Source organism: Calliphora vicina, chromosome 4, assembly GCF_958450345.1.
Source record: "Calliphora vicina chromosome 4, idCalVici1.1, whole genome shotgun sequence".
Classification (NCBI taxonomy): domain Eukaryota; kingdom Metazoa; phylum Arthropoda; class Insecta; order Diptera; family Calliphoridae; genus Calliphora; species Calliphora vicina.
In genome coordinates this window covers 113,954,192-113,969,367 of record NC_088783.1, presented here as the reverse complement: position 1 = coordinate 113,969,367, position 15,176 = coordinate 113,954,192, and the positions used below count along the sequence as shown (strand labels likewise).

The following is a 15,176-nucleotide window of genomic DNA, read 5'->3' as shown; positions in this document are numbered from 1 at the left end:
GGAATTTGCGGGGAAGTAAAATTCTCTTTTTTCATTAATTGTTTAAATAGTAATTGAATTCTGAGTACGAAATGCCTTTCTGGGATTTTGAAAAAATAATTGGGAATTTTGGGGGGAAGAAAATTTTTTAGTTCTTCCTATTTTGTTTGGTTTAAGTATTATTTTGCTACTTTTCTTAAGTTGTAGTAACAAAAATTACTTTCTGGGATTTTTAAAATATAATTGGGAATTTACGGGAAACTAAAATTTTAATTTTTTTAATTTTCTTAGCTGATTTAATAACAAAATTTTCTTTCTGGAATTTTGAGAAAGTAAATAAGAATTTAAAGGATTTAAAAATTCAAATTAAAATATTAGAGTTTTAAATTATGGAATTTTGCAAAAATTCTTTTAGTTTTCAATTATTTTCACTAAATTTATTAACTTCCTTGATTTTTCTCTAAGTGTTTTTAAGATAAAGTAGAAATTCAAGGAAAAAGATGATTTCCACCTTAGCTAGCACAGACAAATACCCTGTTATCTTTTTATTTAATTCACCTTCCTTAACCAAACATTTTCACCTTAGCTAGCAAAGACACAAAACCTATGTTACTGCTGCCTTTAACATAAATTCACCTTGTTTAGCTAAGACACTTACCTCCATAAAATTAACCTTTATTAGCAAAGGACCAATCCTTATTAGCTAAGAAACTCACCTTCTTAAAACTAACCTTGATTAGCAGGGACCTCTTGTCTTTAGCAAATAAACTCACCTTCTTAAAATTAACCATGGTTAGCGAAGGACCTTAGCTAATTGAGGTGAAAAACAGTATTTTAACTTTATTATACGAATTTTGTACAAAGGAATAGTTTTAATGAAGAATTTTTCCTATATAATACTTTTATAAAATAAGGATATTATTTAAAACCTTTTGTTTAATTTCTTATGTTCTTTTTTCCAGCTCTCTACCAAAACAACAATCAATGCTTAAGTGGACCAAACAACAACAAAATCTTCAACTCTTTCAAACTCTTTCGCAACCTCAATCCAACTCTCAACATTCTCAAAACTCCTCCTCTACTAACAAACCTTTAGCAACTACCTCAAAACCTCGCAATAAACGCTACACTACCAGCCATACAACTTCAAGCCACCACAATATGCCCACTATGACCCACACTTTGGAAAGACGTTTACACCGCCGCTCTCTGGACAATCATTTGGATTCACCTTTAGACGAACGTCGTAGAGCTCGCCACTCATTGACGGGCAATCATAATAAGGAAAATTTTGGGGTGCATTTTATGCGCAACTCTTTTGGCAATACCAGTCTAACGGCTCTGCATGATCTCAGCAATGGCAAGAGTCCTAGACGGTCCACTGAACAAACACCTCCAGTAATGTTGAATATCAAGAGATTTAATACAGCCGCGGTAACTACTATGGAAACGACTCCCACTAGGAATGCAGAGGTGAGACCTAGATTTTCGGATGATTTTGCGGCAGCAGATGATGTTACACCTTTGTCCAGACTGAAATTTAGAAACAAATTGAAAGAGGACTCTTTGTCCTCGTCCAGAATGGGAGATGTTACCTTGGATAGAATGTTGGATGCCATAATCGAAAGTGCACGCAAAGAGGTGAAACCCAAGTGTCCACACAAAACCTTGGTGGAGGATAAAAATCAGGAAAATGCCGCCAATGAGGAGAGCATACATGAAATGGAGGTGAGAACACCTCAGCATTTGAAAAGACAAAGAGTGGTGAGAAGGAAAAACCCCAAAAATACTGAAAAGAAAAATAAAAAAGAAAAGCAGGCCAAATCATTGGACAAAAGTTTTGAGGAAAATGGGAAAATGGTAACAAGAAGAGAAACCGAAATGATAGGTTTGACTTTGCCCAATGGCATACCCAGTCCCGAGACACCATTATTCAAGAATTCGCAAACCCAAAAGGCTTTATTAAACATGGAGACACCACCCCAACATTTGGCCTTTGAGGTGGAAAATGATTTGCAAAGATGTAGCACGCCCACTTTGGAAGAAGTGCCCTCAATTAAGAGATGCCTAAGTTTCTCCTGTAACAGTGAAGAGGATGAGGAGGAAGAGGCTTATCAGCATTGTCACAAACGTACATCGCTGGCTTCTAGCATAGCCAGTTCCACACAGGAGCAATTAAGTGGCAGTTCTTCTACCATCTCAGCCAATACAGTAAAAGGTTCTTTAGATGTGGCCATCTATCAGGAACAGCAATCGTTAAATGTACATGGTGAGCTCCAAATTTAGTGAGGAATTCTGGAAAGGTTTTTAATTATTTTAAATTTTTTTTTGGTTCTAGTTATACGTTGCCGTGATCTGCAGCGCAGCAATGGATCCTCTGCCCTTAATGCTTATGTCAAGGTGGCTTTGATCCAGAAATCTCAAACCGAACATCAGGGCTTTCAACGCACCGCCGTACATCGACACTCTAGTCGCCCCTATTTTGATCATTGCTTCAAATTCGATTTATCAGATTTAACACAGGCCTTGGATGATCTGGACGATGATGATCGTTTACAAATGGCCGTATGGCATCGTGATAGACAACATAAGTGAGTATGATCGTAGTTTTTGAAAATTTTGCAACAATGCAGCCGACCTACCAAACCATTCATCCAACCTAAACCTACCCATCAACCAACAAACAACCAACAAAAATTTATATTTAAAAATAAAATTTAAATTTTGAAAAAAAAAATAACAACCAAAAAGAAATTTTGTTTTTATACCAAATTTAAAAGGGTTATTCAATAAATGTTCCTCTGAAATTGCTGCTTTTTTAATAGTTTCATAATTAATGTCTGGCTTTCTTTTCGTCTTCTTGCTTTTGCTAAAAACATTAACTTTTTATTTCAATTAATTAATTTATGTTTACACTCTAATGTCTCATTAAGCTTTTAGACACTTTACATCATGTTAGCTTCACTCTATGTCTCTCTCCCTCTCTCTTGTTGTTTTGCCTACTTTCTCCTCTCTGTCCTGCTGCTGGTTTTTTCTAATAAACACTTAAAATTTGTTGTTGTTTTCAATTTAACCTCACTTTAATATAATATTGTTATTGTCATGTTACTGTCGCTGTCACTGTCAATATTTAATTATTTTCATTTTACCAACAATAAAAGTGAGAGACACTCTCTCTTTCATAATTTTTGTTTTTGCTGTTTTAGCATAACTTCCTTCCGTTCAACATTGACTACCGGTTTTAAATTTCTTTACTAATGCTTTTATACACTTGTCATTGCTTTTTTTTCTCCCAAGGAAGAGTATTATTTTAAAGCATGTGAGGTCATTTATACCTCACATTTGACGTATTTTAAATCGTATGAGATACAGAAAAGTAGGGACCCACGTCAGCCAGAGTTTAAAAGAATTTTAAGGAACATTTTTTTGGTAAAAATATAGATAGCTGCTGGTTTAAATACAGACAAATATTAATAAAAGGAAAGAAATAACTTAAAAAGAGTCAGAGATAGAAACAAAATGAGTTCTCTATTGCAGCATCTGCGCCTTAAAAACTCCTCTCATATAACTTAAGTTCCATTTAATGTTATTTTGTAATTTCCCTTATAAAATCTCATGGTTTTTTATAACTAATAAAAAATAGTTGACCTAAAAGCTTTTTTTTGGTGTCATGTCATGCAAAAAGCTTTCAAATATGTGTCAAATTGTTAATGAGAAGAAGCTGAAATTAGCATAAATAAAGAACGTAATAATTCTTTAAAAAAAAATAACAAAAAAGCTTTTGAAAAATGTTCAAAAAAAATTAAAAAATAAGAAAATTCAATAAGAAATTAAGAAATTTGTTAAATAAATATGAAAAAATCGAAAGCTCTGAGAATTTTTCATAACAAAAAAAATATTTCTAAGGAAAAAAAAAAAAATTTAAGCTTTTGAAATTTTTTATATTAAAGCTTTTTTAAAATGAAAGCTTTTTGATAAATTTTGGAAGGTAATGCTCTAAGGAAAAAAATATATTTTATTTGGTTATTATTAAATAGATTTTAAAGGCTTTTTGATTAATTTGTTAAATAAAGATGAAAAAATTGAAAGCCCTGAGAATTTTGTATATTAAAGCTTTTTTAAAATGAAAGCTTTTTGATACATTTTGAAAGATAATGTTAAACAGAAAAATCTTTGGAAATTTTATGGGTGAAAGCTTTTTGATTATTTTGAAAATTAAAAAGTATTTAAAAAAATTTAAACTTTTGTATTTTCTATATTAAAGCTATTTTAAATTGATAGCTTTTTAATACAATTTGGAAGTTGATGCACAAAGGGAAAATTGTGTTTTATTTGTTAAATATTAGACAGAAATTAAAAGCTTTGGACATTTTATAAATTAAAGTTTTTTTTTTAAATTTATTTTATTTGTAAAATTGAAATAAAAAAGCTTTTTTTACATATTTTTTGAGAAATTTAATAAATAGAAGCTTTTACAGTAGAAATTGTAATTCTTTATATTAATTTGATAAATTTTAAAAAAAAATCATAAAAGCTTTAATTTATTAAAAAAAGCTTTTACACTAGAAATGCCTAAAATGCTGATAAATTAAAAAAAAATCCATAAAAGCTTTAAATTCAAGGAAGCTTTATTCAAAAAAATATATTTTTTATTAAAAAACCAAAATCTTTAATCATTTTTTTTTTTAAAGTTTTTTTCAAAATGAAAGCTTTAATGCCATTTTGTTTAAATATATATGATATAAACATATTTTATATTGAAAATGCTTCAAAATTTCCTTAAATTTAGAAATCTTAAACAAATTTGCCTAAAAGCTTTTATATAGAAAAAGCTTTATTTCGAAGAAAAAAATGTATAAACTTCCAAAGCTTTTACCAAATTATACAATTATTATATTAAAATTAAAAAAATCAAAAGCTTTTATTAATTTACATATTAAAGCTTTTTGAAAATGTAAGCTTAAATGCAATTTAGTTTTAAATATATGTGATATAAACATATTTTATATTGAAATTGCTTAAACATTTCCTTAAATTTAGAAATCTTAAACAATTTGCCTAAAAGCTTTTATTTTGAAAAAAGCTTTATTTCGAAAAAAATGTATAAGCTTCCAAATTTGTAACCAAATTATACAATTATTATATTAAAACTAACAAAATCAAAAGCTTTTAATAATTTATATATTAAAGCTTTTTGAAAATGAAAGCTTTAATGCAATTTTTTTTTTAAATATATATGATATAAACATATTTTATATTGAAAATGACTAAAAAATTTCCTTGAATTCATAATCTTAAAAAAATTTTGCTAAAAGCTTTTATTTTGAAAAAAGCTTTATTTCGAAAAAAAAATGTACAAGCATCCAAATTTTTTTTTAAGTTATACAATTATTATATTAAAACTAAAAAAACAAAAGCTTTTAGTAATTTACATATTAAAGCTTTTTCAAAATGAAAGCTTTATCCAATTTTGTTTAAATAATATGATATAAACATATTTTATATTGAAAATGCTTTAAAATTTCCTTAAATTTAGAAATCTTAAACAAATTTGCCTAAAAGCTTTTATTTTGAAAAAAGCTTTATTTCGAAAAACATGTACAAGCTTCCATATATTTTACCAAATTATACAATTATTATATTAAAACTAAAAAAAACAAAATCTTTTAATAATTTTTATATTAAAGCTTTTTCAAAATGAAAGCTTTAAGCAATTTTTTTAAATATATCTTATATAAACATATTTTATATTGAAAATGCCTAAAAATTTTCTTGAATTCATAATCTTAAAACAATTTAGCTAAAAGCTTTTATTTTGAAAAAAGCTTTATATCGAAAAAAATGTATAAGCTTCCATATATTTTACCAAATTATACAATTATTATATTAAAACTAAAAAAATCAAAAGCTTTTAGTAATTTCCATATTAAAGCTTTTTGAAAATGTAAGCTTTAATGCAATTTTTTTTAAATATATGTGATATAAACATATTTTATATTGAAAATGCTTAAAAATGTCCTTAAATTTAGAAATCTTAAATAAATTTGCCTAAAAGCTTTTATTAAGAAAAAGCTTAAATTCAAAAAATTGATAAGCTTTTGCATATTTTTACAATATTTATAATTAATAAAATTGGAACTAAAAAATCAAAAGCTTTTAATAATTTTCATATTAAAGCTTTTTCAAAATGAAAGTTTTAATGCAATTTTTTTTAAATATATATGATATAAACATATTTTATATTGAAAATGCTTTAAAATTTCCTTAAATTTAGAAATATTAAACAAATTTACCTAAAAGCTTTTATTTAGAAAAAGCTTAATTTCAAAAAAAATATAAGCTTTTGCATATTTCTACAATATTTATAATTAATAAAATTGGAACTAAAAAATCAAAAGCTTTTAATAATTTTCATATTAAAGCTTTTTCAAAATGAAAGCTTTAAAGTCATTTCTTTTCAAATGCAATGTAACAAAACCATAATTTACCATGAAAATGTTTCAAATGTTTATTAATTAAAGGTTTCATTTGAAAATTTTGAAAATTTATTATTTATCTAAAGCTTTTTTTATAAATTATAAAATAAAACTTTCCTTTTGATAAGGCTTCAAAGCTTTTCACATTTTTTTTAGCAAAAACTAATAAAAAAATTATTTGTATTCAATTTGTGACTTTAAGTTGAAAAAAAGCTTACATTCTCTAAAAAGCTTTTAAAAAAAATAAAATTTTTGATAATTTTTTCAAATATATTATAGTAAGTTATTTTGTAAAAAAAAATTATGGAAATATACTTAAATTTAGCTAAAAGATTATATTTTTAAAAAAAGCTTTTTATTTCAAAGCTTTTGATTTTTGAATCAAATTAAGTTCAAACTAGTTTTTTTTTGCATTAAACTTCTGTTTTCAAAGGTCTTATAAATCATCAAACAAAAAAAGCTTTTTTACCAAAAGCTTTCGTTTTGGAAATGTGCTTTGAATGAAAAATATCATACAAATAATTGAAGTAAAATTCAAATAATTTCTCTTCCTTATTAACTTATATTTCGAGATCTGTTGTCAATTAATGACCTGAATAATTTAAATTTAAAACAAAAGCTTTCTTTTATTGTTAAGATTGTTTTAAATTTATGTTTAATTCCTTGAGGTTACATATTTGTAAAAAGTAAACTCATTATTAAGACATTAAAAGCTTAAAGGTTTTCTCTATACTATGGAATATAAATTACCATGTGTTTGTTTCCCTTTAACACTTAAATACTTTCAATTTCTTTTTAAATGTTTCCCTTTGTGTTGCTTCTTCTAACCCGTAAAAATTCAGCAACAACCCTTACAGCAAAATGTAAACAAAGCCAGCCAAGCACATGGCTTGTTGACATAATGTTTATTATTCCAAATGGGTTTAAGGGAGACGAGCAAGGAGAGAGGGAGTAGATATACAAAAGCTTTAAAGAAATACCGGTAAATAAAACAAAATAAAATGACAAGACAAGACAAAAAATAACATCACATGTAAATTAAACAATGACATGTTTGAAAAAGACCTCACACTCTCTCTCTCTTTCTCTCACTCTCTGTGTGACTGAAAAGCAAAGCTTTTATTGCTCAAAGCTTAGAATCCACATATTGTGCGCATATAACCCTTAAAAACTATATATTTTTACTGGGCACAATGTTTTTTCCCCAATGAGCTCCAGCTCAGTTAGTTTTTTGAAGTGATTTTATTAACATTCTGGCTTAAAAATTGCAACGGAAATTTTGATATAATTTATGAAAAAAAAAGAAAAAGTTAAATGAAGCAAAAATTACAAAAGGAAAAAAATATTTACTGTAAAAATTCTTAAAGCTTAAATTTGGAAAAATTTAAAACAAAATATACATATAGAAAATAAATGGCAATAAAATTGAAAATTTTGTGAAAAATAAAAATTAAAGAAAAAGTGAGAGTTTTCTTTCAAGAAATCTTCTATATAAAACTAATTTTAATAATTTATATAATTATTTATAATTATATAATTACTTTTTTAACATATATTATTAAAAAAAGGAAATAGTTAAAAAGAAGTTTTCAAAAATCAATAATAATTTAATTTTTTTTGGCAAGAAATATCCATAAATATGATAATAAAACATTAAAAAAAAACAAAGATATTACAAATCTTGATACATAAAGAAAGTAAAAATTAAAAACAAGAAGCAGCAGCAGCAGCAAAAAAATGATGGAAAAATTTTACCCTGTATAAATTAGTTTTTCAAAAAAAAAAATCTGAAAAAAAAATATTCTATAACACAAATTGTCTAGCAAAACGTGGTGTATAAGAGTGAGTGCAAATGTATAAGTGTGTGTGTATGTATGAGTGTAAGAGCAAAAGGGTGACCCTAAAAAAAGAAAAGCAATATTTACAGAAATGTCTACAAAGTTTGTTAAACTGATTAAAGGATAAGAATATAATACTACTTTAAAACTAAGTTTTAAGTAAAGAAAACTAGAAAAACTAGTTTTTTTTATATTTAAAACATTTTAATGCACAAATTTATAGTTTTAGTAAAAAAATAAAAAAAGTACTTTTTCTACTACTATTTTTCAAAGTTACAATTTTACAATTTTAAAGTAAATAATATAACTTTTGGCATCAAAGTGTATAAAAATGAAAAAATGCTCATTTTAAATGCAAATTAAAAAAGTACTTTTTCTACTACTATTTTTAAAAGCTCCAATTTTACAAATTTAAAGCAAAAAATATAAATTTTTGCACCAAACTATATAAAAATAAGAAAAAGCATGATTTAATTGAAAAAATTGCTCATTTTAAAAGCAAATTAAAAAAGTACTGTTTCTACTACTATTTTTTCAAATTGCATTTTTACAACTTTAAAGCTAAAAAATAAAAAAAGTATATACAAATTAAGAAAAAGCATGATTTAACTGAAAAATGGCTAATTTTTCACAACAATTAAAAAAGTACTTTTTCTACTACTATTTTTTCAAACTGCAGTTTTACAACTTTAAAGCAAAAAAAATTAAAAAGTATATACAAATTAAGAAAAAGCATGATTTATTTGAAAATGGCTAATTTCTCACAACAATTAAAAAAGTACTTTTTCTACTACTATTTTTAAAAGCTCCAATTTTACAAATTTAAAGCAAAAAATATAAATTTTTGCACCAAACTATATAAAAATAAGAAAAAGCATGATTTAATTGAAAAAATTGCTCATTTTAAAAGCAAATTAAAAAAGTACTGTTTCTACTACTATTTTTTCAAATTGCATTTTTACAACTTTAAAGCTAAAAAATAAAAAAAGTATATACAAATTAAGAAAAAGCATGATTTAACTGAAAAATGGCTAATTTTTCACAACAATTAAAAAAGTACTTTTTCTACTACTATTTTTTCAAACTGCAGTTTTACAACTTTAAAGCAAAAAAAATTAAAAAGTATATACAAATTAAGAAAAAGTATGATTTATCTGAAAAATGGCTAATTTTTCACAACAATTAAAAAAGTACTTTTTCTACTACTATTTTTCAAAGTTATAATTTTACAAATTTAAAGCAAAAAATATAAATTTTTGCACCAAAGTATATAAAAATAAGAAAAAGCATGATTTAATTGAAAAAATGGCTCATTTTAAACGCAAATTAAAAAAGTACTTTTTTTACTACTATTTTTTCAAATTGCATTTTTACAAATTTAAAGCTAAAAAAATAAAAAAGTATATACAAATTAAGAAAAAGCATGATTCAACTGAAAAATGGTTAATTTTTCACAACAATTAAAAAAGTACTTTTTCTACTACTATTTTTTCAAATTGCATTTTTACAACTTTAAAGCTAAAGATAAAAATTTTCCAACCCAAGCTTTGTAAACATAAGGAAAATCATTTTCTTTTTGAAAAATGGCTAATTTTACCCAAAAATTAAAAAAAGTACTTTTTCTACTACTTTTTCAAAAGTACTATTTTTAATACTTTAAAATAAAAAATATGATTTTTTTATCATAAATATTTAATTTGCCATATTTTGTCAAAAAATAAAAAAGTACTTTTTCTACTACTTTTTTCAAAAGTACTATTTTTAGTACTTTAAAATGCAAAATCTATCTTTTTTTATCATTAATAATATAATTTGTCTACTTCTAATTAATTTTAGCCATATTTTGTTAAAAAAAATAAAAAGTACTTTTTCTACTACTATTTTCAAAGTTTTAATTTTAGTAGTTTTAATCAAAAACATATAAATTTCCCATATTTTAATATTATTAGGCATAATTTTTCACAAAAATAAAAAAGTACTTTTCTACTACTATTTTTTAATGTATTACTTTTGGTACTTTTAAACAAAAAATATTATAAAATAATGAAATAGAATATTTTTTATTTAAAAATAATGTGTAATTTCGACATTTTATGGGAATATAATTTCAGTTCTTTTAAGGAACTTTTTGTCGTCTCCAAAGATTTCCACTTTTTTTAAGGATCCCCCTTAAATATGTGTCTATATATTCGTAGTGTTTCAATTTGTTTTTTTGTTGTTGTTGTTATCGTTGCTGTATGTATTTTACTGTGCGCTGGTGTGCGTTTATTTGTGTGTAAGCGATTTTTATGCTCAGTCGTGTATAGAGTACAACGTACGAAACGATACGTAAGCATTACAAGGATAACAGGAAACAAATCTACTATTACTAACGACTACAGCTACAGCTAAACACAAAGACACTCTAGTATGTATATAGTATGTATGTAGTAACTTTAGAGAGCTTACACTCACATATACCGAAGTTCTATGTACACAAACAATAACAATCATTTCCTTTTCCACACTCACACTTTGCAACACACACATTTTACTAGAGAACCTTAAACAGCCTTACAGTTTAGCTAGAAAAAAGGATTTTTTTTTATTTAAACAAGTTTCGTTTATTTTTTTTTTGTTTATTGTTTTAACCTGGCTGCTGTTGCTGTATACTTTTTACTTTTTAAACGTTGTTTTTTTGCACTTCTGTTGGGTTTTGTTTTCATTTTATACCTAAGAGTATAAAAAGACTATATAGCGAAAGAGTAAGAGTGTTTCAGAAATCATATTTATAATCAAGGATAATACTTGACCATAAACAGAGTGTTAAATTCCTTTTAAACTGCAGCCAACAATCATTGTTGAGAGCTGGTATATGAAACGAGTTGTGTGTTTGTGTTCATGTTGCTCGGAAAACCCTTAATTAAGTGTTTAATCATAATCCCTTTTCTCTAGTGTTTATTTAAAGTAAAAAGCCTCAAAAATCAATTAATTATTATGAATTAATTAAATAATATATAAATATAATATAAAACCAAAATATAATCACATAAGCCCCTGAAAATATGCTATAAATTTTCTACAATTAAACTATAAACATGCAACTAAGCAGCAGATGTATGTAAAACAACAAGATATTAATAAAAACGTAAGTTTATTTAAAAAAACAAAACATAATTTCTTCTAAAAATTAACAGCTTTTGAAAGAATAATTTTACCACAACTTGTCGTTCTTACTCCCTTATATCATAACAAATTTTCAACATAATAGCTGTTGAAATTTAGCCAACCCTCATATATCCTTTTTTTGTTATACCCTAAAATTTAAATAAAAACTAATGATTTCATAAGGAAATTTATTTAATTTTAGTTTAAAATATATTTCGGAATTTTTAAAATTTTTTTAAATTAAATTTTTAATGTTTTTCTTAATTTCTGTTAAACAATATGAAAAATAATTACACCACAATTTGCATTTTTATATACCTAATAATCCCACAAAATTTCAGCTTCCTAGCTTTAATGGTTAAGAAGCCAGCCATATATCCTTTTTTTGTCATATGAATAAATTTCAAGAAATGTTCATGATGCCTTAAGGAAATGAAAAGGTCTATTGTTTAAAATAAGTTTTGGTATATATAAAATTTTTTTTGAGACATTTTGTGAACATTTTTCTTAAGTTATGTTAAACTATAAGAAAAATAATGACACCACAATTTGCAGTTTTGTATACCTAATAAACCCCCAAATTTTCAGCATCCTAACTTTAATGGTTAAGTAGCCAGCCATATATCCTTTTTTTGCCATATGAATAAATTTCAAGAAATGTTCACGATTTCTTAAGGAAATTAAAAAGTATTGTGTATAAAATAAGTTTTGGTATTTATAAAATTTGTTTGAGATATTTTTTAATATTTTTTTTAATTTCTGCTAAACTTAAATGAAAAATAAATACACCACAATTCGCAGTTTTGTATACCTAATAACTCCACCAAATTTCAGCATCCTAGCTTTATTGGTTAAGAAGCCAGTCATATATCCTTTTTTTGCCATCTAAATAAATTTCAAGAAATGTTCATGATTTCTTAAGGAAATTAAAAAGTATTCTGTATAAAATAAGTTTTGGTATTTTTAAAATTTTTTTGAGATATTTTTTAATATTTTTTATTTGATTTTTGCTAAACTATATGAAAAATAATTACACCACAATTCGCAGTTTTGTATACCTAATAACCCCACCAAATTTCAGCTTCCTAGCTTTAATGGTTAAGAAGCCAGCCATATATCCTTTTTTGCCATATAAATAAATTTCAAGAAATGTTCATGATTTCATAACAAAATAAAAAGTATTTTCTTCAAACTAAGTTTTGGTAATTTATAAAATTTGTTTGAAACATTTTTTTAATAGTTTTCTTATTTTTTATTAAACAATGTTAAAAATTATTAAACCACAATTTCTAGTTTTGTGTTCTTAACAACTGCTCCAAATTTCAGCTTACTAGCTTTTTTAATATAGAAGTTTGCCTTATATCCTTTTTTAGCATATAAACCAATTTTAATAAAAGTCAATAATTCCTGAAGGAAAACTATTTATTTCTATGTTTAAAATAAGTTTTGTTATTTCTACATATTTTTTAAAATTATTTTTAAAATGTTTCCTATTTTTTGTTAAACAATGTAAAAAATTATTATACCACAATTTTTGATTCCTCTAGGAAATTAATTAAATTTTTGTTTGAAATATTTTTTGGAATTTTATAAATTTTTTGAAAATTTATTTTTAATATTTTTCTTAATTTTTGTTTGGTCACACTAAAAATAATTACACTACAATATGCAGTTTTGTGTGGCCAACAAATACATTCAGTTTTATATTCCTATCTTTAGTGGTTTAGAAGCCAGCCGTATATCCTTTTTTTGCATTATCAATAAATTTCAATAAATATCATTGATTCCATATGGAAATTATTAATATTTTGTTTTAAAATAAGTTTTACTATTTTGAAAATTGTTAAATAATTTATTTATAAAAACTTTCCTATTATTCATTAAAAAATTTTAAAAATAAAATTACTACAACTCTTAGTTTTAGTTCAATAACAATTACAGCAAGTTTTGTCATTGTAACATTAGAATTTTAGAAGCCAGCCATATATCCTTTTTCTGTAAATAAAATAAAATTCATAAAAAATTATTAAAATAGCATGGAAAATAATTTATTATTAAGCATATATTTAATTTTAAGTAATTGAATTATTTATGGAATATATTTTTATACTTTTTGCTGTTTTTAATGAAATAAATATAAATCAAAATAGGTCACAACTCGCGGTGTCAAGTCTTTTATCTGCACCCCAAATTATAGGTTTCTAACATCAACTGTTCAATAGCCAGCCATATATCCTTTTTTGTAATATTATGAATTTTCAATAAAAATCAATGATTTGTTAGAGAAATTAATGTTTACTTGGTTTTTATTGGTTTTTATTATATTTTTATAATTTGGAAATTCATTTTGAAAGGTTGCCTAATATTTTATTTTATAATTTGAAAAATAAGTTTATCACAACTCTTGGTTTGAGGTCTTCTACACATACTCTTAATAGTAGGTTTCTATCATCAGCAATTTAGAAGTCAGTCATATATCCTTTTTTTGGTCTTATTCCTTTATAGCCTAAATATTTGTTATAGATGCTAAATTGGTTAAATTTTAGTACAAAAGAAAATCATTAATATAATCCTTAGATTTTGAAATGAAACAAACAAATTAAAAGGCGGGCGCCTAAAAGTAGGCTACAGTTTTTAACAAACATGAGAAATTGTCCTGAATTTATATTAAATAATTTACTGCCTAAAGTATATTAAAAACTGATATTACATAAGCGCCTAAAAGTATGCTACACTTTCTGTTTATCAAACAAGTTTTACATTATATATAAAACTACTAATTATTATGTCAAGCTCTAAAACTATGCTACAGTTTTCTATTAAAATAGTTTACTTTAATTATTTACAGCAAAGTTTTTAATTAAAATGTTGTTTTTGTTCTGTTCTTAATTTATAACCTCCTTAAGTTAGGCAGCTCTTATATTTTGAAAAATGTTCGCCAACAAATGGCATTCATTTGCTTTTAACATTGAATGAAATGTACTCTAAATTTTACTCATGATGTAGACAAATAGCATTTGCAAAAGCAGCCATGAATTACACTGAACAGATAAATTAAACAACATCAACAATTCTTTAAGCAGCTTAAAAGTATGCAACAATCCTTAGCTTATATTTTGGCTTATCAAACCACCAGAAACTATGCTGCCACTTTGAGAAAAATTCTAACAAATTAATGAACTGAAAAAGCAAACAACACAAAAATTAATTGAATTAATTTGTAGGGAAAATAAATAAAATAAAAAGCAGAAATATTTTTTCAAACCCCACCAAACTATTTCAAACATTGTAATCTAAGGCTCCCTCTCTCTATCTCTCTCTCTCTTTCTGTCTTCCTTTTTCCATTTATTTGGAGCTTAAAAAGTATGCATGCAAGTCATTTCATGTGTAACTGACAATTTGTCTAATTTAAAAAATGCTCAAATAAACATTCAGCTCGTGTTGTAAACTAGATAAAATTATTTTATTGCCATTTTATTTATAGCATAAACAAATGTGTCGTTTTTCTTGGGTACCCCATAAAGTATGCATCGATTTTTTTAAATATTTATTAGTAAAACCACAACAACAACAATAACAAAAATAATGAGGTCATATGGATAGAGCAGAAATGCATATAGAACCGGAAAACTAAAAACAATAGCAAACTTAAACTTAAAAATAATAAGTGACATTTTAAATAAGCAGCAAGAGGGCCCAGTGCAAGGGAGGAGCTTTAACCTATAAAAAGGCCATA

At 24.9% G+C, this 15,176-nt stretch overlaps 1 protein-coding gene across 1 annotated transcript in view; it reads left to right on the top strand.

Moving 5' to 3' along the window:
* Positions 1-949: 949 nt before the first annotated feature.
* PsGEF (Protostome-specific GEF) overlaps positions 950-15,176 on the top strand; it is a 110,349-nt gene continuing 96,122 nt past the window's right edge. Inside the window, exons 1-2 of the mRNA XM_065509591.1 lie at positions 950-2,248; positions 2,318-2,570. Coding sequence (XP_065365663.1) covers positions 964-2,248; positions 2,318-2,570 — 1,538 coding nt within the window. The 5' untranslated portion in view covers positions 950-963. The remainder of the gene's footprint in view (positions 2,249-2,317; positions 2,571-15,176) is intronic.